The sequence below is a fragment of the Amblyomma americanum genome, chromosome 6 (genome assembly GCF_052857255.1).
Source record: "Amblyomma americanum isolate KBUSLIRL-KWMA chromosome 6, ASM5285725v1, whole genome shotgun sequence".
Lineage (NCBI taxonomy): Eukaryota > Metazoa > Arthropoda > Arachnida > Ixodida > Ixodidae > Amblyomma > Amblyomma americanum.
Window position 1 is genome coordinate 110,121,892 of NC_135502.1, and position 25,953 is coordinate 110,147,844.

At 50.2% G+C, this 25,953-nt stretch overlaps 1 protein-coding gene across 2 annotated transcripts in view; it reads left to right on the forward strand.

The window, feature by feature from the left end:
* Positions 1-6,842: 6,842 nt before the first annotated feature.
* The window catches only part of LOC144094905 (uncharacterized), a 34,510-nt gene continuing 15,399 nt past the window's right edge, over positions 6,843-25,953 (forward strand). Inside the window, exons 1-2 of one of the 2 annotated variants that reach the window (XM_077628773.1) lie at positions 6,843-7,225; positions 21,350-21,566. In XM_077628773.1, the coding sequence (XP_077484899.1) occupies positions 21,380-21,566 (187 nt within the window). In that variant the 5' untranslated portion in view covers positions 6,843-7,225; positions 21,350-21,379. The remainder of the gene's footprint in view (positions 7,226-21,349; positions 21,567-25,953) is intronic. The other variant, XM_077628772.1, reaches the window with a different exon arrangement.

Consider the following 25,953-nt stretch of genomic DNA (forward strand, 5'->3'; position numbering starts at 1 on the left):
TGCTGAGAAACTCCGTAAGGCGATTGTGTGCCCTGCATGTCACGCCGCCCAGCAGGTTCACATCCCGTGTTTTTTTTTCGGGTGTAATTGAATTGCCATCTGTCATTGTCGACAATTTGCTCATAAACTGGTGGGCAGGTTGTTATGACGTCAGTAGGCCCGGACGGGGCCTATGTGGCGCACCTGTCACCTAAGGGGGCCACCTAAGGAACCCACCAAGGTTGCTTCAAGGTCAAGAAGGCTTCAGATTAATATCGGTGGAATCGCCGATTGCGGGCTTAAGTGAACGCACTAGAAAGAAATACAGGTGTCGCCATAGGCGGCCGATTTCGCAAGTAAAATGCATGCGTCGACACCGATTTTCCGGTGCGGATCCCAGAGGCTACACTACACAGTCAATAACTTGAAAACGCTGGCAACGCGTCCTTTTCGGTAAGGATGTCACCAGCTTGAATTGATTGGTAGGAAGATTTTTAAATAAAATTTTGTCGCCGATAAATGCATACAGATTTTGCTGCCGGGAGCAGCCCAGGAAGAGCCAGTGAATCAGTTTTTACTGAGACCAGTAACTGAATGTAGTTATCCTCAGCGACCCTTTAACACATGAGCAGATCTCCGATGGCGTTTGGTAGTGCTACCAAAAAACAAATAAGTTACTGATTTTGGTTCCTGACTTGGTGATACTTGTGCTCGATTTTCCTTAGAATCGAAGACCGCTATTTCTGACGCTTCTTAACACGAGAGAGAGGGGGGGAAGGAAAATCAGCCTGAATTTCGTTTTAGTGCGTTCACTTAAGCCCGCACTCGGCGATTCCGTCGATCTTAATCTGAAGCCTTCTCGGCCTTGAAGCAACCTTGGTGAGCCCCTTAGGTGGTCCCCATAGGTGACAGGTACGCCACATAGGCCCCGTCCGGGCCTACTGACGTCATCACAACCTGCCCACCAGTTTGTGAGCAAACTGTCCACAATGACAGATGGCAGTTCAGTTAAAGATTGGTCACGAGAAATTACGCCGCAAGAACAACCTGAGTCTCACAAGCCCCACCGACGGCCGCACCTGCCATCGCTGGGAAGTGGCGGATCGCTTAACCGTTGCACCACTGCGCCAGGAGTGGAGTGGGGACTCCCGGAGATCCACGAATGTAAAGTATAGAATGATGCATGTAAAGTATAGAATGGCTGCGAATAAGGCAGTACTTCATGAGTCTCTATAGAAAACTCTTAGCGTTGTCGCTTCTCAGAGACTGCTAATGCATCTTGGCCGCCTAGGAGAGACGGCAGCTGGGCGATCCCTTCTCTAGCGGCTTTGCAAGAGATATGAGTCGAAGGCTTACTTGGCACTCAACACTCAACACTTTAATGTCCGAACGCAAAGGAAACGGTTGAAACCTCCCTGGTATTTTCCGACCCTCGACTGTAAGGTCACAATTCCCCATGTGAGCGCAAAGCGCAGCTCTCCTTTGGCAGCAACGCGTTCGCTTGTACTTGAACATTTGGAAACAGAGTATGCCCGCCATCTTCAAACTTTCACGGATGGTTCTGTGGACAAGGTCTAACAAGCTAGCGCAGCGGCTTTTTACATTTCTTCTTTGGACTGTAAGTGGTCCGTACGCTTTACTGCTGTCGTATCCTCCATAACGGCTGAAAGTGTTGCTATTGAGGCGGCTTTACGGAAGTTAGGGTCTTGTCCGGCTCAACCTTTTGTCATCCTAACTGATCCAAAATCTGCCCTTCAGAGGTTAGAGCACGGATTCCCTACTGATGCCTCGTGTATAAGCTCTCTGCGCTTGGTGCAGAATCTGCACAGCAAAGGCTTTACTCTATATTTCCAATGGGCGCCCTCTCACATAGGAGTCAACAGTAATGAGGAGGCAGACAATCTCGCCCATAAAGCTCTCTCAAGGAGTCCATCAAAAAAAGTGTCTCAAGATGGGAAAAGTCTCTACAGGAAAACGGTGCTCGATGATTTCACTACCCTGTGGAGTGCGCCCCACAAGCCATGTGCGACCAAGGGACTGAGGAGCTCCCAGGTGACTCTACTACATCGAATTCGCGCGGCCTCTGCTCGCACTCCTGCCTGGATGCATGAGACGGGCATAGCATCGTCTCCGCTCTGTTCTTTATGTGGTGTGCGCGGGGATATCGAACATTATATTATGTACTGTCCAGAGTACAACGCGGAAAGGTATGTGATGTTCGCTTCCTTCAAGAAGACAGGAACCCGTCACAGTACAGTTCAGGACATTGTCTACCCGAGTGGAAACCAGACATGCAGAAGGGAGGCTGCACGCCTTCTTTTAGCTGCACGCCTTCTTTTAACATTTCTGCAGGACACGGGATCTTGTTTCGAAATCGGGTGACAACAGGAACGGACTTTGGCCTACTGTGATTGAATGTGTGCGTAGATAGTGTCTTCCGGAGTGGACGACGTACGTTATACTGTGAGGGAATGTGTGTATGGTTTGTGGCACTGCAATGGCCTATGTTCTACTGTAACTGAATATGTGCATAGATGGTGACTTCTGGAGTGGACTGTGATGTGGACTGTGTGGATTGATTGTGTGCATAGATGGCGACTGCGTGAGAGAATGCGTGCTATTATAAGAGACTGTGCGCATAGCGGGGTAGATGCGACAGCCTTTAGGACATTATTAATATAGAAGGGACGCTACGGTGGAGCAATTGCCGGCAGATAAAGCATGGCTAACCCCACCTGTAGCATTCAACACCTCAACTCGACTCATCTCAACGAGGGAATCGCTACAGGAATACATATATTCGCTGGATAAATTGCCAGATATTGTTGCACTGCAGGACGTGAATACGGAGGCCAAGGTCAGACCTTACAGCACACATCACACCAGCTCATCCACTTGCATTCTGGTGCATAAGGATTGTACGGCTGTCACAATCGATCTGCAGTTAGCCGCTAAGGTCGAGCACGTCTTTATTAAGCTATTATCGAACGTACTTATTAACAGAGGTGCGTATGTGTTGAACATGTATAGTCGACCGAAGGACAGGGGTGTGTCTTTTGATGGGATTTTCATAAAGCGGCGCCATTAGCGAAAGCATGGTTTTGGATTTATGGGATTTAACGTCCTAAAACGACTCAAGCTATGAGGGACGCAGTAGAAGGCTCCGGAAATTTCGGCTACCTGGAGTTCTTTAATGTGCATCCCCTCTCATTACAGTGGGGGATTTTAACGCGTATAGCCTCTTGTGGTGTTATAGCAAGGAGGATATTAAAGGCAGGAAACTCGCTGCGGCCATCTCGGACGTAACACTGAAGATTCGTACTGACCTGCAGCATCCCACGAGGATTGGCAACCGTGCCTGGAGAGATACGTGTCCAGTTCTCACGTTGATTAAGAAGCGAGTAAACTATAAATGGCAAAACACGCAGGAGACCTTGGGGAGTGACCACTGGATTCTCAAGATCTGCCTCGCAATAAGCATCGCAAGCCCAGAGAGCAGGCCAGGCTCACCGACTGGTCGTTTTTCCGAAAGGCGGAAGACCCTACACTTAGTGCACCCATTAAAAGAGACAAAGTCGAGGAGAGGTTGTCACTGATCCGCCGCGGTGGCTCAGTGGTTAAGTGCTCTCTACAGATCCGGAGTACCCGGGGTCGAACCCGACTACGGCTGCCGCGTTTCGATGGAGGCGAAACTGAAAAGGCGCCCGTGTGCTGTGCGATGTCAGTGCACGTTAAAGATCCCCAGGTGGTCGAATTTATTCCGGAGACACCCACTACGGCACCTATTTCTTCCTTCTTTCACTCCCTCCTTTATCTTAGAGAGGGCTGAGAGGTGATCTTCTCCAGCTGTTTGGACCTGGAGTCTTAGAGGGCTATGGTTCAAAGAGCGCGGGCAGCGGCTACCGCCAATGGTGTCCCGAAATGAGGACTACCACGCAACCATAAGGAGAGGTGAAACACTCCACTATCCTCTGAAACCCGCCCCGGTGCATCCAATAAAGTTTTACCCCACCACCTTCCCTTACGGCGTGGTTGGGGTGTCCACCGAGGTATATGAGAAATTCAGATACTGCGGCAGTTCCTCTCCTCAAAACCAATCCTCAATTTTCTGAGTCACTGCTGGAAGTCAGGGATCGCTTTACGCGTAGGCTTCAGACCTCAAAAGAAGTTCCGGCTGTTGACAACCACCTACTACATCTATGGGAGGCCAGAAGAGGTCTCAACGGCGGTGGAAGAAGCAGAAACATAACCGCAAGCTCAATATCAAGATCGTGAAAGTAACTTTGCCAGCCGAAGAGTATGCATGGACCATAGCCAAGAACAATCGGTTGGCCAAATGCGACTCCATGAACGGCAGCGTTAGCATCAATGCGGCGTGGAGCTTTCTTAGATGTTTAATAGAGCCGTCCAAGTCGCGCAGGGATCAGCAACGAATCTCAAGATAGCCCTGCATGACTTCGTGGGCACGGACGAGCAGCTGGTTGCATCCCTCACCAGTAAGTACATCTGTACAGTGAAGGACAACGAGCCAATACGGGAGTATGAATGTACGGAGAATCCGGACCTGGATCGAGAGTTCGAGGTCGATGAAATACAGGAGGCGCTAAGGCCACGAGGCGTGGCACGGCACCACGGAACGACAGAGTGACGGTGGGTTAATTTGCTTGTCGATCTCAGTTGGCAGAAGCTTGAACGTCTCACGCAATACATCAACGAGGGTAGGAGAAGTGGAGAGTTACCCAGGGCGTGGAAGACGGCTGATGTTAGCTTTATTCCTAAGCCTGAAAAGGAGGTGAACATCAATAACTTGAGGCAGTGCACGTCGTGCACATGGAAGTTTATGGAGAAGGCGAAAAAAATGCGGCTTTCGGCGTATAAGATACTATATATTTTCTATATATTATTAAACCCCACACGATGTTCAGGTTTAGGGCACACTTGTCAACCCAGGACGTGTTACTGCAGCTAAAGATGGAGGTTATCGATCCCCCGTGCAAGCGCAACAGTAAGATAATTCTGGAGCTGGATCTTAAGGGAGCTTTCGACAATGTGAAACACTTCAAGGTTCTGGAAAATCTGCAGGGCATTCAATGCGCAAAGCGCACCTTTAATTCCATGAAGGCTTTCTGCAAGATAGGCAAGCAAACATTAATATTGTCACACGAGGTCCGAGCCGATACCCATGGGCACCAGGCGTAAGCCCCAGGGCGCTGTTCTTTCTCCATTTCTCTTCAGTGCTGCCGTCATGTAACTGCCAGAACTGGTGACGTACTCGCAACGCCCTTTACGGGGATGGGCAACGGAAGGCAGCTTGGGACAGATAAAGGAGGCCCTCCAGGAGGCTGCCACTACAGCTCAAAGTATGCAGAAGAATACGGACTGCGCTGTTCACCGGACAAGGCGGAGCTCCTAGTCTTGCGCAGGAAGGGGGATACAATTGATACTATTTGAGATGGAAACGTTGAATTCATGTGAAAACTATCTTCCTGGAAGTGGTTTTGGTTTTTGGTTTGGGGGGAAAAGAAATAGCGCAGTGTCTGTCTCACATATCGGCGGACGCCTGAACCGCGCCGTAAGGGAATAGATAAAGGAGGGACTGATAGAAGAAAGGAAGAGGTGCCGTAGTGGAGGGCTCCGGAATAATTTCGACAACCTGGTGATTCTTAACGTGCGCTGGAACCCTGGAAATGAGGCTGCCGATAAATTGGCCCGAGGTTTGATTTGCCGGGCTCAGGACAGTCTCGATCCAGGATTCTCGAGGGAGCAGGCGCACACCTTTGAGGAGCTCACGCAAATACCCCGTTTGGACCGTCGGACTTACCCTCCTCCCCACCCCTCTCTTACGCACTCCCAACAGATCCTCTTCAGATGCCTCCAGACCCGTTCTCTGACATCCCCTCAGCTTTTATCCCACTATTGCGGCACATCCCCTGCATGCTCCCTATGCGGTGACCTCCACGCCACACTCTCCCATATCCTTTTCGGCTGCCCTGCTGACCCTCCCCCGCGGGGACAGCACGCCATCTCGAGCTGGGAGGACTGGGAGGTCCTGCTCATGTCTGCAAACCCGACATCGCAGCTTGCTGCGGTGACTCGGGCTGCCGACGTCATGTCCCGGCATGACCTACTTGATGCAGTGCGGGACCGCGCAGTGGCCCAGGGACCCAGCTGGGTCTAAAACTCACTTGCTCAATAAAGTTTTTCTGTCTGTCTGTCTGACGTCGCACAGCACACGGGCGCCTTTTGCCTTTCGCCTCGATCGAAACGCAGCCGCCGCGATCGGGTTCGAACCCGGGAACTCCGGATCAGTAGCCGAGCGTCCTAACCATTGAGCCACCGCGGCGGGTCTTCCTAGAACTGAGGATAGTTTTTCGCGGTGTTAACGTTAATACAAGACATGAGGAACATGTTCTTTCCTTCCTTGCTCAGCACAGAGGACCGGCCAACGTGAAAAAAAAAGAGAAAGAAACCGAAGCAAGCGCTATTTTTTTTCCCTGTCGCGTGCGTGCGCCCATTGTCCAGGCGAAAATGAGGCGGCAAGGTGACGTCATAAACAGCGGTGAGAAAGGAGTGGGGGGCGTACAACTCCGGGGAAATCACGGTCGTGCAGTGACGCAAGGCGAAAGCGCAAAGCTGCAGTGGTCGCCCAGACGGCCGGTGAAAATGCGGCGCCGTTCGGTCCCGGTCCTCGCTGTTAGGAAAGAAAGAGATGGAAGAGAGAAAGTGAAAGAGTAGAAGCACTGCCGACCTGAGTGGAATGCTTAAAGCGGCGCGAGAGAGGAGGTTCAGGTGCGAAGGAAAAGTCCTTGACGAGGAGGTTGGGGTAAGGGGGGGGGGGGGGAGGAAGCGCTCTGCGGTTGATTCAGCCGCGCTCGCCTACCGAGTGGTCTGCGTCGGCGGTGGTGCAGAACAAAAGGGTACCAACGCACACACACGCGAGTGAGCGTACAAGTGATTGCGCGGCCGCTCTTTTGTCGGTTACGTGCGCGGGGCGATTCGGCGACCACGCGAGACGGCGCTCGTAGAGGCGGCGCGGAACGAAGCGTAAGCGAGTTTACGCTTGCTGGCCGTAGTCAAGCGCTGCGCTGTCGAGAGATCGCCGCTTCGCAGTTGCGGTGCCGTGGTGCGACTGCCGTGAAACCTGTCACGCACGCCTTCGGTGCCCGGCCAGCCCTCTCCTGCTCCACCCCGGCGACTGGGGAGGGTAGAACGAGACAAGTAGGAGCCATTTGACCGTGAATTTGAGGTAAGTGGCCTGTTTTATTTCTCACGCCTCATTGGTTACGACGGATTGGTACTTTTCCGGATTTATCCTGTTTCATCTTGAAGGTTTGCATAATTGGCAGGAACCTCGTCTTGCTTTGTTCTAGCTTTCTGGAAGTATTTTAGCCCCATAGTGCTAGAGGCAGTGTTGCGCGGAGCGGCGAATTGCATTAGGTGACGACATGATGGTAACTATGATTCCTCGAAACCTACTTGAGTATGCCCACCGGACTTACCCCAGTTTAGGTGACTCTGCTCACCGAGAGTTTACCGGAGCTTCGCAGAGAGTGAAACACCTTATCGCGGCTGCTCCATTCATGTTTGTTGCATGCAAAAGGGAATCCCTAATAATCGACTATTCTTGTTGCTTAGCGACCAGTTTTGTTGGTTAGCGACCATTGAGAGACTGCTACGTGGTTTGCGAGTGAATTCATGTAGTAAAGCAAGGTCCTGTATTCAGATGAAGGGCAAATTTGTAGGCGGGTATTAATATCAAACATGCGAAATTAAAGCTAAGCTTTAACGGAGACAGTTTATGGCTTAGCTCCTGCGCAGGTTCTACGCGGAAAACAGAATTACCGAACGTCGCCATTGCATGGCTTAACATTGTTGTTTATGTCCTCGTTTGACTGAGGCAGCTTTTAAGCTGACTAGCTTTGTTCTGCCACACATTTTTGCCATTTAAAGCTACGTTTATTTGCAGCTGTATTGTAGATGTCGGTAGGATAACTATGCTCCACTCATTATTACTGTTGGAGGGTAGGTAACTGAACAACGCTCGAAACTAAAAAACGGATAGTACCGAATGCTGGTTCTGATGAAAGACGAATTGCTACGAGAACGTTTTTCTTAGCTTCCCTGCACATCTAGCTTTGCTTTCGTAAGTGCTAACCAGTATGATCAGAAATTTTAATCAACTGCAATTCCGGCTAGCGACTTAACTTATTTAGCAATGCAAAGCCTCTCAAATATACGAATTGATAACTGTATGTCTAGATCTCCGATTAGCTGTTATACTAGAGGGTTAGTTTTGTTCCCCTCTGTATTAATTACTATAAAAATAGAAATATACTGTAAATTAAGTAACTACTATAATCTGGAACGAAAACAGCGCAAAAAAGGTAACCACAGAAGAGAAGACGACACGGCACATAGAAATGCTTCACAGAAGAGAAGACACAACTCAAAGAACGCTCTTTGTTCAGTTATTGATCAATTCACTCTCGCCCCACCATAAGCTTGCCGTGCCGGTTGGCTCAGTTGGCTGAGTGGTGGTCTCGGGTTCGAACCCCGAACCAGGACGAATTTTTCTTTAATTACGAAGTTGCTGAGAAATTTGTACAACTTTCCTTTGCCGCCGTATTGCTGCGCTCGTGTGGATGCCCATGAGTAATTTCTCCCTTATTATAAAGAACGCTCTTCTGTGGTTGCTTTTTTTTTTGCGCAGTCTTCGTTGAATCACCAAGTAGCACAGCACCATGTTTTATTGAACTAACATAAAATTTACTATAAAACACAAATAGCTGCGTTTCACCAAAGGCAATGGCAAATACAATTAAGGCCGCTTACGAAACTAAATATGGCGACGGTAAAGATTTCAGTAGAAAGAGAGGTTTGGCTTAGATCAGACTTGGCTGTGGAGGTCTCAAATAAAGGTATAAGACGGTTTGCCAAACCAAACGTAGCAACGAAACCGAAGAAAAATAATAATTCAGAGTTTTAAAATTTTCCGCAGATAGTCTTGTAGGCACAATGGAAGACATTTCGTAAACTAATAGCTGTTCCCAACAATGAAAGAAATTGCTGATGGTCTAGCTCTGTTAGGCCAGGATATACGTAGCGGAAGAGCAGCGACTTCTGCATCGGAAGAGTGCATTCACTAGATGCGCCTTTATTCATAGCTAAAGCTTGAGCCGTCGTGGCGGAGTGGCGGAGTGGTAGCGTCTCCGCTTCAAACGCCAGAGGCCCTGCTTCGATTCCGAGCTTCGGCACTGGTTGTTTTTTTTTTTATTCAGTGAGTGTGCGGGGGGTTTCCGTGGCTCCCATAGATGCCGCCACCGAATACGCTGGTTAGCGGTTAAGCGCAGGCTGTGTTCAGGCGCGTTTATACTCCGGCGTGACGCGCGCACGCGCTCTGCACGGCGACGTGACGTAGGCCCAAGCGAGACAATCTATATTCCAACTGCGCTTGACCGCCGAAGCGTTCGGCGGCTTCGGCGCACTTTGACCGCACTGACGGAGTTTTGGAGCATGTCTCTATTTCGCGCGAAGTGCGCAAGCCGCCGCCGGCCCGGCCAGACCGGTTCGGCTCCACGGCGAGGCGTGCGTTGTGACGTCATGTGCCTCCTCGGAGCACCGACACGGCGAAATCGAAAGTTCGCGGCCAGTAAAGTAAAGCTTTCGGTTTAAAATGAAGAATTGGTTGAAGAAAATGACGCAGTAACTGTCTCAAATATCTCGGTGGACCCCCGAACCGCGCCGTAAGGGAAGGGATAAAGGAAGGAGTAAAAAAAGAAAAGAAGAAAGGAAGAAAGAGGTGCCGTAGTGGAGGACTCCGGGATAATTTCGACCACCTGGGGATCTTTAACGCGCAATGACATCGCACACACACAAAGGCGCATTTTGCGTTTCGCCTCCATCGAAACGCGGCCGCCGCGGTCGATCGGGTTCGAACCCGGGTACTACGACACAGTAGACGAGTGCCTTAGTCACTGAGCCACCGCGGCGGGTCCAGTAATGTACCCTGCTCAGAATTAGGACGTAAATTACAATTCAGATATAGTTCATTGAACCTGTGTTGTGCATTCTACAGCTGCAATCTCTTCCTCGCGGAATTTGCTATGCATACCTTTGCTCAATTAAATTGTGCTAACTAGTACAGCCTCCATCATATCTTGTTGAGGGCAGATTGGAGATAACGAGAGCCTGATTCCCGGGTTGGCGGGCTTGCTTCCATACGCTAGCGCAGGTGGTTCAGAATGCTGCAGGCCTGAGATTCTTGCAGTCGCACGGAAGCACTGTAGTATAGTGACGGTTCAAAACTGGGTGCACAGTTCTGGAAGCGGGCAGCATCAATTCATCTCAGTCAGGCTGCGTTGTAATCAGAAGCCCCATTCAAGAAAAACAAAAAAGAATATCAGAGGACGGTTACGAGTCCGTATAACGCGAATGTTAAGTGTTAGCTGGCACGGGGGGAGGGTGCAATTTTATAAAGCGGTGTTTGGCTTGGGGAGAAGTACAAGTAGCGGAGAAGTTAGAGCGGTAACACTTGAACAGAGTGGTAGTTCTTCTTTTAGCCCAACAAAGGCGGCCTTGTGAGCAATGAAGTCAGGTTAAGTGTTTCCGGACGTTGTGACGCTTCCTGTGGAAAGGGGTAATCTGTACTATCACACCGAACGGCAAAGGCTCCGTCGTATACATTTCATATGAATTCCAAAAAAAATATTCATACGTGAAAAAGAAAACAGTTACTTTCATATATATTGCTATCGTATTTCTTTCAGCAGTTTTATGAAAGTACAAGATATGGAAAGTTTCGATTACTACCGAAGCGAAACGCAGCCGTAACGATTTCCGCTAGTGCTTAAAGAATCTCGTTGTTGGGCTGGCAACAGTGTTTTTAGCCAAGCTCGCAGTTCTTTGTCCAGTCTTCTGGAACTTGGGCCAACGTAGCAGAAGACTTCCTTCTTTCACTCCCTCCTTTATCCCTTCTCTTACGGCGCGGTTCAGGTGTCCGCCGATATATGAAACAGATACCGCGCCATTTCCTTTCCCCAAAAACCAATTATTATTTTACTAGGAGAAGGAGGAATGGGAGGTGTAGGCGCAGAGGCAACTTCTAGTCGTTCGTCTTCATAGCCTTCAGAGCTGCGCATCGTAAGTCCGTCGACTTCTCTTGCAGTACTCGAAGTAGGCTGAAAACAAAGAAGCTGGGCTTTTTCTGTGCAAAATGAACCTTAATTTAAATTACGGCAAGCAGCGTTGAGGGTTCCCGTAGCTCGTATGCCATTACTTCTTACTCAGAACACCGCCTTGCAGACCATTACGTGGGGTGGAAGCAGTGTGGGGTGCGCAAGATGGCGCTGGCATTTGGCAAAATATGACCTGTTACGAACCTCGAGTGGCAATAATTAAGTGTCAGCTGAGCTTCAGGAATAGGGTCATTCTCTTTGGGGTAAAGTTTGATTTTAGCCTCTTTTTTTTTTTGTCACGAACAAATTCATAAAAGTCAGGTTAAAACCAATTTCTAAACGAAAAGGCGGCTTGAAGGAAATGAGGCTCGCCAGTGCAGAAAGGTGAATGCACCCATTGGAAAATAGTGGTTGTCATGAATATTGAAGCTTGAAGTTTGAATCTCTTGGCAGAACTACATTATGGTTGCTAACAGTGTGCGCTGACAACACTTGCTAAGCCCAGCGATCTCTCGAACTGCAAAACTTCGCCTTTTTCAGCACAATAGCCAAACGGGCGAGTTGGTGGTACATATTGGTGGAAAACAGCGCAACGACGCGGACAGAGTGGAAGAAAATACAGGACAAGCGCTGACTCACAACTGAAATTTATTTAAGGAAAGCAGTACATTTTATAGACAAAGTGGCCAACTTATCAGCTAGTACATAGACAAAACCCAAGTTTCTACGTGGCATCGAGGTATGCAACCTCACTGTCATATAATGAAATAGATGGCTTACTGACACATAACCTTGTTTTTTTCTTCATGTGATATGCTTCCATAATCTCACGTGTTAATCGGGACGGGTGTTTGTAGAGGATATCACGGTAAGGCAATGAAGGAAAACAAAATTGGCAGTCTCGAACATTGCCTTCATTGCCTTACTGTGATATCCTCTACAAACACCCGTCCCGATTAACACGTGAGATTATGGAAGCATATCACATGAAGAAAAAAACAAGGTTATGTGTCAGTAAGCCATCTATTTCATTATATGACAGTGAGGTTGCATTCCTCGATGCCACGTAGAAAACTTGGGTTTTGTCTAGGTACTAGCTGATAAGTTGGCCACTTTGTCTATAAAATGTACTGCTTTCCTTAAATAAATTTCTGTTGTGAGTAAGCGCTTGTTCTGTATTTTCTTCCACTCTGTCCGCGTCGTTGCGCTGTTTTCCACCAATTCGCCTTTTTGTCAAATGTCATTTGCTGATGCCCGCTTCCTTTTTTTAAAATTGAAGTCAAGGCAGTCACCGCCACAAGGAACATCTCTCTCTCTCTCTCTATATATATATATATATATATATATATATATATATATATATATATATATATATATATATATATATATATATATACATACACACTCGTCGGTACTGTCAGCAGTTGAGGGCGGCCACTGAAAGCAGTGTTAATAGGCGGAGAGATTTCAGGGATGTGCACTTTACAGGCAGCCTGCGCTTACCACGCAGGTTGCCTGTAAAGTGCGATCGAACTAGTAAACGCAACGCGGCAACCTGTTGCACCTGAAGCTTCGTCTGGGCTAGTTTGTGCGTACTGACGCTTAAGAGCAATGCGAAAACGCACACAGATGGAGACACACTTGCGGGTAGGACCAGCGCTTACGGTCTCCTTCGCTTCGTCCGTGCTCTTTCGCACGTGCTTTCTAGTCGTGAGTGCGCACCACCAAGGAAGGGCAAGCATTTGCTGCAGCACATTTCATCTACCTCGGGCTCTTTCCTCTCCACACGCGGTCAACCTCACCATAACGTGTCTTAACCTCATAGTATCAGACAGACACATATTAAGTACTCTTGTACTACCTCAGAAAGTGGCCTTGTCCCTTGGGAGGTTTGGCCTTTGTTTGGAGCCGCGCCATTGTACACTGTGGGCATATAACAACGCCCGTCCTGTCCACAACCGCCCATCCGCGGTGGTTTAATGGCTTTGGCACGCGTCTGCTGAGCTCAAGGTCACGAGATCGAATCTCGGCTGCGGAGGCTGCACTCCTATGGACACGGAATGTAAAAACACCCGTAAGCTGTGTGGTCTCAGTGCACGTTAAGATAAAACCAGCGTGGTCGGAATTCGTCGGTCTGTGCACGCCTGTGGCAGCTTGTTGCCCGCATATAAAGAGCATCCTGTTTCACTCAACGCTGACGTAATCAATAATACAGCAGGGGCACATTCGGCGTTTATGTTTTTTTTTTTTAGCCCAAAGAAAAAGATCCGCTGGAACCCACTCCGAGCTCCAAGTCGACTCCTAAAGTGAAGCGGACAGGACTGTGTGGGGTCCAAGGCGACTCGCACACGTGCCGATCGTTGGGGCAGGCGTGTCCCGGACACCGCGGCCCGAGGAGAGCGCGTGCGAATCGCGTGTTGTCGGGTCGACGATCGTGTTGCCCTGGTGATCGCCGAGGCTCACGCCTGCACTCCGCTCCGCGACCCGAGCAGCAGACCGAGTTTGCTTGTCTCCCGCGTGGTCTCGATCAATGGCGAATGCCCTAACGGCACCGGATCGCCGACACTAGCGCAGTGCGTCCGTATAACGCGACAGAAAAAAAAACATAAAAAGAGGGCAGTGCCTGACAACACGAAGGAAACAACTCAAGACCGGTGAAGCTTCAGGAGGCAGAAGGAGATCTCGACTTCAGATTTTCGTTTGCTCGGACCTGCGAAGGCTCAGAGGTAAAACACATTTGCATATATCATTTCTCTACTACGTAACAAGCAAATGTCTACGGCGGGCGCCCTTGGTGGTTTTGATTGTGCTCATCTCTATAGGGTTCCTGCTGCGCCTGTTGCCGTGGCGAAGCAGTGGCTTTGCGAAAGCCTTCCCCGCCGATTTCTCCCACGACCCTTGCACGGTTCTCGCTCTGAACCGACTGCCGCGTATCTTAGCCAGCAATAATTGAGTGAGGCTACCGTCTCGTCCCCGTGAATCCGCGGGGGCATCATCCTGGGCTCTGCAGGCGCCCACCCCGGGCGCGTGAGAAAAAGGACAGCGCGGGCCGTAAGGCGCGTTCACGGACCTGCCCACGCGGCTATGAGCGGGCGCGCGCCGATCGGGAGCGGTCCGTGAGAGACAAACCGGTCCGCAGCCTCGTCGTCATCCTCGTGCGCATTGTTCTTTCTGCTTTGTGCTCCGGCGCCGTCTCTTTTTCTCCGCGTGCGCGGCCTTGTTCGCCGCAGCCCGCGTCCGGTTAATCTATGCGATTGGTTATTTGCGAAGGGCCATTTGAGCCGCCGCGAGGGAACGGCGGCCCTGTTCCACAGCTGTTCGGCACGACTGCGGCCAAGGTAAAAAGCCGCTTCCACATTAGCGTAAGTAAAGAGTGTTGCCACGCTCTTCCGACGCTGGCCGTCTATTATATACCTCCGTGTATATCACCTTGTCCTGGGTCTTTTACCCATCTTCTTTCTCTTTGCCCCTATGATTTTGTGCGTCCTTTCGCTTTTTTTTTTGTAGCGTGCTCGAGGAGCGTTGCCACTGCGTCTACGAAGTGCTACAGCGCAGGCTCGATCGTTCCAGCTTCGGAGGCGTTTGGCCGCTGTTTACTCTTTTCGTGTTACGGGCGAGCTCCATTTCAGAGTAGACGCGATCCTGCATGCGCCGGCGAGACGCTGCAGAGAACTCGTCACTTACACAGCAGTAGAAACAGAGCTTTTCAGGAGTGCGTCAGCGTGCCGGCAGCCGTCGATACCAGAAGGCACGCAATGGCGGCATGATCGCGTGACCAAACATGGCGGCGCCCATGTATTCGTGCGCTCTAAACGGTGTGTGGTGAACCAACCGCGCGGTAGCCTAAGCGCTCACAGTTCTACACTTGTGTGCGTATACGGATGCGTCGTACGCATGCCACTATAAAAAATTTAATAGACAGCTCATATAATCTGCCTATACACAGTCTAAGGACTGTCTCTTGGAATTTTCGCCAGGGGTGGGCGTGCTATCAGTGAAGCTGAAGCAATTGATTATTTTAATTTGTAACTAATGAACGATGAACGTTCAGACTTATAAGGGCTGTCCGTTTAACCCAAATGGGGGAGCAGAGGTTAGGGGATAGACTAAATTTATTGAACATAAATGAGCAAAGGTATATCTATAGGCATGAGTAAATTGTTCAGTAATAGTTCAGCCTCCATACTGAAAATATAACGGGAGTGCTCAACGCCAAGAAAATCAACACGAAGTTGCTTTCAAAATGATTTAATGACAGGTTAAGAAAAAATAAAATGCCCGGTTCGTGCAAGTGAGATAGAAGTTTCAGATGTCAGATGATTGAGAACTAGCTTTGGCACATTCAAACATTTCTGTGGAAAAAAATAATTAAGAGCACTCGTAGCCTTGGTTTACTTCTCACCCATATCACTGGTCGCGCGCACTTCGCAGCGCTCTTAATAAGAACTGGCACCAGTGGTTTGACGGTACTCTGCCCTCCAAAATGAAGGCTATGAGCTCTGAAACAGGGCGTATATACTGAATGGCATCGGGTTGATTATGACCGCCTCTATCGTGCGTGTAAGTCCCACTAGAGGGGAGCTTTTGCCTTTCGTCAACATCGAAATGCGGCCGGTACAGAACCCTCAAACACGGGCTTAAGAGGCAAACGCCGTAGGAGTTTTTTCTTTACTCTGTGACAAACACAAAAAATCTCATTACAACCACGTCCGATTGCGAGTTAAGGCCTTCAGAACTTACAAACGAGACCTCTGTACCGTGAGTACTCTGGCGGAGAGCAGACGCCTCTCAATGCCAGTGTTGCACACACAGGAGCTGCTTCGTGTGGTTCGTGACTCGTGAAATTGGTCGTCCGCTAGCAGGATGTTGCGCATCCGAAGTGTTCGACTTCCTCCCGTCGCACTGCCAGCGAGCTGCAACGTTTTCATTACACCATGCAAATTTTAACCTTGAATTATTCTTACTGTATACGATTACTACACAGCCTGGCGCTTGCAATGCACCCTGCCCTGTGGTGTGATCCGAACAGTCAGTACAGTTCCCTTCAAAACATTTACCCAACCTGTGATTTACGCAACCCACGCAACCTAGATAGGCGCAACCGCTGTCGCCTCCACAGGATTCGCCTGGATGTAGCGTACACTAAATACGTCATTACAAAATGGGATTCAACAAAAATTATTGTGCTCGCTATGTTGTGTGCGCGAAAAACTCGATCATTTAATGAGCAGGGGCAGGGAATTAAAAAATGCAGCACATTGAGAGCTGCATTATTTCTCCGACAGGTCTGTAGCCTCATTCTATGGAATCATACTTGGACCATAGTGTGAGGCAGCATCCGTGTTACGTGTTACGAAAACCCTACTGTAAGGTCATGGGTCTTATACGCATCGTATGATAATCGCGCGAGGCGCTTGAGTGTGTGTGCGTGTGCGTGCGTGCGTGCGTGTGTGTGTGTGTGTGTGTGTGTGTGTGTGTGTGTGTGTGTGTGTGTGTGTGTGTGTGTGTGTGTGTGTGTGTGTGTGTGTGTGTGTGTGTGTGTGTGTGTGTGTGTGTGTGTGTGTGTGTGTGTGTGTGTGTGTGTGTGTGCGTGTGCGTGCGTGTGTGCGTGTGTGCGCGCGTGTGTGCGTGCGTGTGTGTGTGTGTGTGTGTGTGTGTGTGTGTGTGTGTGTGTGTGTGTGTGTGTGTGTGTGTGTGTGTGTGTGTGTGTGTGTGTGTGTGTGTGTGTGTGTGTGTGTGTGTGTGTGTGTGTGTGTGTGTGTGTGTGTGTGTGTGTGTGTGTGTGTGTGTGTGTGTGTGTGTGTGTGTGTGTGTGTGTGTGTGTGTGTGTGTGTGTGTGTGTGTGTGTGTGTGTGTGTGTGTGTGTGTGTGTGTGTGTGTGTGTGTGTGTGTGTGTGTGTGTGTGTGTGTGTGTGTGTGTGTCTCTTCATCACCAGAACACCAGGCTAACCTTTCCAGTTTTTATTAAAGAGTGGCTCCTCCTCTACGTATGAAGCGCATATAACATATCTACCTATTAATTTATTTCCATCACTAGGGGGAAGGCGAGGCAAAAAGCTGGAGCAGCAGCTAGGACATAGCACTCTAAAGAAGTAAAATACATACAGCTTGTACAATCCAAATTAAATACGCAGGAAAATATTCGCAAGAGGTGAGGTTATATAGGCTGAACGCAGGGGCTCGCATGCGAAACAGAAACAAAAATTAATGTGTCAGTGTCCAAAGAAAAAAAAGCTAGTTCGGTAATATTTCCGCAAAGAAACACGTTATACAAACACAACAAAATTACGAAAGGAAAACGGAGACACAAAGGCAATACAGAGAAGGCAGGCGACGTTGGTACGTGGTGCTGATTGATCAAAGCATTCATGAAAGTGGGAACAACCGCATGCATCTTGAAGTCTTTCCGTCACTGAGCTGAGAGCACAAAATGATGGAGTGAAACACAGTACAGTAGAGAAAAATCAATTTCAGTTCACTGTTGTTTTGGTCGGTGTTCAGTAGATTTGGAATAAGATATTTTATTCATGATATGCATAATTATAAAGAGATGCGCTTTCCAAAACTTGGGGTCGCATGTGGTGGAACGAATTGGCTCCTTAAGAGCTTATTCAGCTATCCGTGTTGAAATATTGGATTTGACTTTCTTTTAATTAAGCAACTCAAGGCAAACATGCTAACTGTACATGTTTTCAACACGTATCGCAGCAAGTTTTCGCATTTTAAGTGAAAGTTACGATCGTAATGCGAGTGTTTAATAGCTCTGATAATCCTCCGTCCTAATATGCTCAGCATATTGATATTATTTGCGGTACGTACCGAACCCGGATTGGCACTGTGAATGAGATACGAACAGCGAGTTATAAAACACTGAAAACTTTCTTAGGAAGAAAATTCTTATGTCTGTACAAAATACCATTAGTTGAAGCAAGCTTAATTGAAATAGTATATTCAGTGTGTTTGCCTGATGATATGATAAAACCCCTCCTAATGTTTTAAATTTGCTCACAATTTCTATCTTCTCATTACTTAAACTAAGTGTTAAGTCTGGTATAACCTGTCGGGCTCTGGTGCGGAAAACAATAGCTGCAATTGGTTTTAGGATATGCTGTGCCCCAACACCTATCTTATTCAGTATCATGTTTGGTATTTTAAACTTTTGGATACATGCAGTTAAATTTATAATTTGGCTTGCTCATCAGCCCTAACGATAACATTCAGGTACAGAAAAATAAAAAAGGCCAAAGATACTCGCCTGAGTTACTCCAGAAAGTTCTTGTTTTCAATGTGAAGAGTGACCTTTGATATTAACAAACCCCAAAAATGTACATGTGATCAGCGACTGAACTGTGGTGGTCGAACGGCTCCGATGATCGACCCAAAAAAGGGGGTGGATGGTTTCCTTACGGATCTCACACCGTTAAGGCAGTCCTCGTTGACCTCGTTCAGGACAGGGAAGAGGTACTGGGATCCCAGTTTGATTGCTCAAACTGGACTTTCTGCTGTGAACGGGGTGTGGCTGCAGCTCTACACACATTCAGGGCACCCCTGCCCCTCCCCCTTTTTCATTTTTTTTTGCTTCCAATGAGTATGTTTTCACGCTTGCCGCAGCGCCGCCCTTCGGTCTAATTGCATTCTGCTCAGAGTGGTGATTGCCTCTAACGTATGGGCCACTCTTCACTGTTGTGTCCAAACTTTATTTTCTGGGGCAATAGTGTTTGGCGGACAGCCCTCGGGGTAACCGGTATTTCCGTCCACTGTAGCCGCGAACTCCCGTGTTCACCGGCTGCTCGGGCAGGACGTGGTAAGGTAGATGTGATTCGGATCGGCTTGGGCCACAAAGCCAACGTGGGCTGCGCAGCGAAAAGTCTCCACCAAGCGCAATCTAATGCGTTGGTGGTGGCCTGCGCCATCTGTCCGTCGAGGTACGGGAGCATCCTTTGCTCCAAATCGCTGTTGTGGTCAGATCTTGGCCGTTCTCCGCGAACTCAGTTTCTGTTTCTGGTAGTGAACATGGAATATATCAGCTTCATCACATGCATTATATTTGCGGATGCACAGATTGAAGCTGCTTAACTGACCAATCAGCCGAGTAAATGCGGGCGTTACTCCCTGAGCTCACCTTGTAACCCTGCTCTCCCACTCCGTATTGCTTCTTTTCGAATGGCTCACCTTGGTCACCTAATAAAAAGATATGGCAAGGTTTTAACGTAGTTGAACAGAGTATACGTGCGAAAGCATGTGTTTAGCCTGGTTGGCTCATGGCTTTGCTTTGCTGGATCGTCGGAGCGTCTGGCGACGAGATTAGACTCAGGTTAAAGGGGCTCTGAAACACCTTCCTGGGAGAGGACATCAACTTGCTCAATCACTGCATTGTGTTGTCATGAACGCCTGAGCCAAATAATACACTTCTACAAGCCGCAGAGAACCCACAATCGCAAGCGAAAATTGGCGAGCCCTTCCCGGCGACTATTTTCATGCTCGCACCCTCCGTCGCTCGCATCTACGTATACATGTTGAGATGTGGCTACTGGTTAGATGCTTTCAGACGTCAGGCAGCTACCAAGGCCGCGGCCAATAAGACGCGTAGCTCCGGCGGGTCTGGAAGCTCTCACAGGGAGGTGGGGCCGGCGGAGGAGCGCCGACCTTCCAATGTGCAAAAAGTGATGCGAGGAGAGGGGAAAGGCACGAAGATGCTGAAATTCAAATTTTGACTACAGATAACTCTGTTTTTGCAAAGCGGATTAAAAAATTCTTCCTGGACAATATTCGTGAAACAGCGTGCTTTAACATCCCAGGCATACCGCAACTTTATTAGAGGCCCTTTTAGAACCCATTTAAGCTCTGATCGAGGTTAAGCTGATTGATCTGTTGAACTCGTGAACGAACAGTTTAGTGGGGTCGTGCGGGGACCCAGGGACATACGTGTCCCAAATCCTTTGGTCAATAAAGCTATTACTGTCTCTCTCTCTCTGATCTGTTCGCGCCGCAGATGGAAGTTGATGAAGACGACGACATGCAACGCACAGCGCGAGAGTGTGTTGCAGTTTAACATGAGGCCTGTGGGTATGTGCCATGTCACGGAGGCAACAACAACAACAACATGAGGCCACGTCCCGACTACGCCCCACGTCCCGACATGATCACGTCCCAATATGATCGTTACCAAATGCACCATTACCTGAACCATGAGCCCATCCTTGGTACAGCGGATTTCGAATATTTAAAATTGCCATGGAACATATGTTCTTGCGCATCAAGACAATATGAGGTTTCCATGACGCTGTTGCGCTGAAGGATTCCTCGCCTTAATCTTTATTTATGCCGTTGTGGGTTCCCGCCGTCGAATCTATGTGCGTCATGCGGGCACGTTGCAACGATATATCATTTCATCTTCTACTGCCGGCGGTTTGCACGGCAGAGATATCAGTTCTTCAAAAATCCTCTCGCTCAATTAGGTCTGCCGTTTACTGTTCCCGTCCTCCTCTCTTTAGGTGCAACCGTCAAAGGGCATGCCATTTGGCAGGTTTGTGAGCTTCTTCACAGGTATGTCATCGAAACCAGGAGAATTTGGGGTTACCTTTTCGTTGCTTTTACTTTTCTCTCCAAAGTGATTTATTTATGGTTAAATATTCCTTTAAATTTATTTACGATTTCTTTCCCCGGTTTCATTCCAACTTCCTCATGCAAGATCTCTCAAAATTCGTTATTTGTATTCACAGATTCCTCTATTTGTATTTATCAGCCGCTTGAGATAACCTGGATGAATTTTTTCCTGTTTGGATCTGCACCAAACCCTGGCCAATCCCCCACCGTAGGTATGTGCCATCGTTTTTGAGGCAACAACAACAACAGCGCTTGTCCTGTATTTTCTTCCGCTCTGTCCGCGTCCTTGCGCTGTTTGCCACCAATATGTACCACCAACTCGCCCGTTTGGCTATTGTGCTGAACAACAACAACATGAGGCGTGATCGGATGCAGCGATAGCATAGTGCTTTCGTGCAGTTGCCAGCGAAGCTGATCTGCCTGCGCCGCCGCGGGTTATTTATTTACCTATTTATTAATTTATTTCAAGCATAAGCCAAGATTCTTTCTCGGGGTTGGTACGTCCGGGTATATATTAGTCCTAAGCGTCGTCCTAAGCCGTGTGGCTCTCCCCTTGTGACAGCCGGGCACGCGGCGTATCTGACATGCAGGACTTTCCCTCCCGTTGGCGCAGGGACACAATGGCCTGGCGCGCAGTCCTGCTGCTGGCGTTGATGGCATCCGCGGCCTCCCTGGTGGCGTGCGCCGCACAGGACGGTGGCGAAGCGGCTCCGCACAGCGTGACCAAGAGAGGCCTGCTGGACAGCATCGCCAGCGGGGCCAGGAGTCTGCGCGATGGGGCCGCCGAGTTCTTCGACCGCTCCTGGTGTGAGTGGCATCGCGCTGCCTCGACAGAGCGAAAGAGTGGCATGGTGCCAGCGACTTAACAGTGCTGGCGTCCGCGGGTGTCCTTGTAGAGCCTCTTAACGATCGGTTCGATGATAGAATTTACATGCGTCAGCAATTTCTGACTTTGAAGACAGGCAAGGAAAGCGGTCCAGCGTTGCCAAGAGTTAAGCGGATGTTGAGTGTGGTTTATGGTTTGGTTTATGTGGCTTAAACTCCCAAAGCGCCTCAGGCGATGAGGACGCCACAGTGGAGGCTCCGGATAATTTCGATTACTTGAGGTTCTTTACCGTGCACTAACATCGCACAGTATATGGGTCTCAAGCATTTTGCTTACATCAAAATGCCATCGCCGCAGCCGGGATCGAACTCACGTCTTTCGGATCAGCACCCGAGCACCATATCACGTAGTGAGCGCGGTGGTTTGGGTTTGAGCGTACAATGTGGGATGTGTGGTCGTATCGAGACGACTGATCGGCCCTTCTCCTGACAGTGTCGTCCCAGACCCGCTGCCCAACTATACAATGACCCGGGACGTGTTCACGGTGTGGTCTTGGTGCGTTAGCTCTCCTGCATGGGAACTATTGTACCATACAGAACCAGGCACTATAACATCGGCCACGCGCTACCATAAGCCTGCGAAAGCCCGTGTATATTGGCGTTATTCAGGGGTAGAGCAAGAAAATTAAATTGATTTGGGCCGCTTTTTTTTACCAAGTAAAGATAGCGCACGGCCTTAAAAACCCTGGTACGCGACGTATTCTTCACCAACACACCCAGCATAACTTAATGTCACAACTTCGAAGTTCCAATTTCGGCTTTGAATTCCGAGCGTCGAGGTACCGGTAACATGCCACAGCGGGCGCAGCACAACAATGGCGTCTTTTAAGTGCACATGCCTTGGCACGTGCTCCAGAACGCTGTCAGCAACCGAATTTTTACCCCCCACTCCACTCTTATACGTGCGCAGGTTTGTGGAGGCATGTTTCTGAAGCCACTTTCATGCGTCATGCTGGTTAACTTAATCAAGCTCAATTCTGCTCACTACTAAATGAAATCGGTTTTATTAGCGAGCGCCTTTAACACCTACCTGCACTTACACGCAGTAGGCCTCCGGCAACCTTATGTGCCCTTAAATTTTTCAGTCTCTACTCCTGGTAAGGAAAGTAGAGAGTTGGACGAAAACCCGTCTGGTCCAGGACAATCGTAATAAACGCGAAAAAGCTGGCGCCGGCCATAAAGTAAAGAAAAACAAAAACATTGCGTTGCGGCTCCTGGACGGGAGCATTGATGGGACCACACGGCAGGAACCGGTCCCGGGTTTGTCGCGCCCTTGAGTGGCAGTAAGCAGTAAGCCACCATGTGAGAAATGAAGAGAGCACTGTACGGGCCTGCCGAATGGAACCAACGGGGCTGCTATCGATGCCGCGCATATGTAGGAGAGGGAAGGCAGATAGCAAAAGGGAGCGAACTGGACGATTAAACTCCGATCACAGCCACTGTGCGCGCCGAATGCGACAGTAACTGCGAGCAAGGCTCCTAACACTCTAAACACGAATTACCCTGTATCGGAATAAATAGGGAGTAAGATCTCGTTCAGCGCGCTCTCTTTTAGGGACAGGGTATACGTATATGCTGCGTAAGCTTGGAAGTAAATCACCATCACAAAAAATACGCGATACTTAGGGTTGGCAACGGAAACAGATTCCTTCTTCAGAACATGCGAAGCTCTAGCAGTTACGAAGATTTTAACCGAGGTTTCAGCCTCTTCTCTTTGCTAACCGCAGGACCTCCAGCACTTCGTTTAAAAGCCTCCTTCCATTGTTAACTTAATCAAGTTTCTAGGCTCTGCTGTGAGAACATGCCTTTGTTGCCGACAATAAGCATTCCGTACGTTTCGTAAACGAAATTTACTCACTGCCCCTAAACGGGAGTGCACGAGAGGACAACTTACTCCGTTTTTACTCGTATATAGGTTAATTCGTGTTTAGAGTATATATCCAACTCTCTCCCCCATCTCGTTCGCTCTTTCTCATCCCTTACTTCTGCCCACTCTCCTTCACACATCCTCTACACATTTCATGTCATTTCACGTGGCCGGTGCCGACTAAATCGAGCCGAGACAGTGTCATTAATTCGAATGCTAAAGGGGCACTGGGGACAAATGGAAGTTTATATCGATAGATTACTAAGAGGCCAATTTCACTGAAAATGTAGCTTTTGTAAGGCAAAAGACACCACAAAAACTACAAAGGCTTACCCGCCGCGGTGGCTCAGTGGTTAGGGCGCTCGGCTACTGATACGCAGTACCCGGGTTCGAACCCGACCGCGGCGGCTGCGTTTCGATGGAGGCGATACGCTAAAGCGCCCGTGCGCTGTGTGATGTCAGTGCACGTTAAAGATTTCCCGGTGGTGGAAATCATTCCGGAGCCCTCCACTACGGCACCTTTTTCTTCATTTCTTCTCTCACTCCCTCCTTTAGCTCTTCCCTTACGGCGCGGTTCAGGTGTCCGCCGATACGTGAGACAGATACTGCGCAATTTCCTTTCTCCAAAAACCGATTTTCAGTTTTTATTGCGAAAGCAGTACTGCTCGAGGTTTCCGCTCATGGCCGTCGTTCCGGAGAATCCATCACTGACCTTTAGCGTGACCTATGTGTGACGTCATACCAGCTGTGGAAAAGCGGGGCCCCAACTCGGCTCGTCGCGATCGTCCCAATGAATCCTCCATGCTGCAGCTGCGCTCCGCTGCCGCGAGGGGCGCTCGCTGTACGTGACGTCATGCCAGCTGTGGAAAAGCGCCCCCCCCCCCAACTCGGCTCGTCGCGATCGTCCCAGCGAATCCTCCACGCGCCGCTGCCGTGGGGGAGGCGCTCGCTCTACGTGACGTCATGCCAGCTGTGGAAAAGCGGCCCCCCCCAACTCGGCTCGTCGCGATCGTCCCAGCGAATCCTCCACGCGCCGCTGCCGTGGTGGAAGCGCTCGCTCTACGTGACGTCATGCCAGCTGTGGAAAAGCGGCCCCCCAACTCGGCTCGTCGCGATCGTCTCAGCGAATCTTCCACGCGCCGCTGCCGTGGTGGAGGCGCTCGTTCTACGTGACGTCATGCCAGTTGTGGAAAAGCGGCCCCCCCCAACTCGGCTCGTCGCGATCGTCCCAGCGAATCCTCCACGCGCCGCTGCCGTGGGGGAGGCGCTCGCTGTACGTGACGTTATGCCAGCTGTGGAAAAGCGCCCCCCCCCCCAACTCGGCTCGTCGCGATCGTCCCAGCGAATCCTCCACGCGCCGCTGCCGTGGGGGAGGCGCTCGTTCTACGTGACGTCATGCCAGTTGTGGAAAAGCGGCCCCCCCAACTCGGCTCGTCGCGATCGTCCCAGCGAATCCTCCACGCGCCGCTGCCGTGGGGGAGGCGCTCGCTGTACGTGACGTCATGCCAGCTGTGGAAAAGCGCCCCCCCCCCCAACTCGGCTCGTCGCGATCGTCCCAGCGAATCCTCCACGCGCCGCTGCCGTGGGGGGAGGCGCTCGCTGTACGTGACGTTATGCCAGCTGTGGAAAAGCGCCCCCCCCCCCCCAACTCGGCTCGTCGCGATCGTCCCCAGCGAATCCTCCACGCGCCGCTGCCGTGGGGGAGGCGCTCGCTGTACGTGACGTTATGCCAGCTGTGGAAAAGCGCCCCCCCCCCAACTCGGCTCGTCGCGATCGTCCCAGCGAATCCTCCACGCGCCGCTGCCGTGGGGGAGGCGCTCGCTCTACGTGACGTCATGCCAGCTGTGGAAAAGCGGCCCCCCCCAACTCGGCTCGTCGCGATCGTCCCAGCGAATCCTCCACGCGCCGCTGCCGTGGTGGAAGCGCTCGCTCTACGTGACGTCATGCCAGCTGTGGAAAAGCGGTCCCCCAACTCGGCTCGTCGCGATCGTCCCAGCGAATCTTCCACGCGCCGCTGCCGTGGTGGAGGCGCTCGTTCTACGTGACGTCATGCCAGTTGTGGAAAAGCGGCCCCCCCCAACTCGGCTCGTCGCGATCGTCCCAGCGAATCCTCCACGCGCCGCTGCCGTGGGGGAGGCGCTCGCTGTACGTGACGTTATGCCAGCTGTGGAAAAGCGCCCCCCCCCCAACTCGGCTCGTCGCGATCGTCCCAGCGAATCCTCCACGCGCCGCTGCCGTGGTGGAGGCGCTCGTTCTACGTGACGTCATGCCAGTTGTGGAAAAGCGGCCCCCCCCAACTCGGCTCGTCGCGATCGTCCCAGCGAATCCTCCACGCGCCGCTGCCGTGGTGGAAGCGCTCGCTCTACGTGACGTCATGCCAGCTGTGGAAAAGCGGCCCCCCCAACTCGGCTCGTCGCGATCGTCCCAGCGAATCTTCCACGC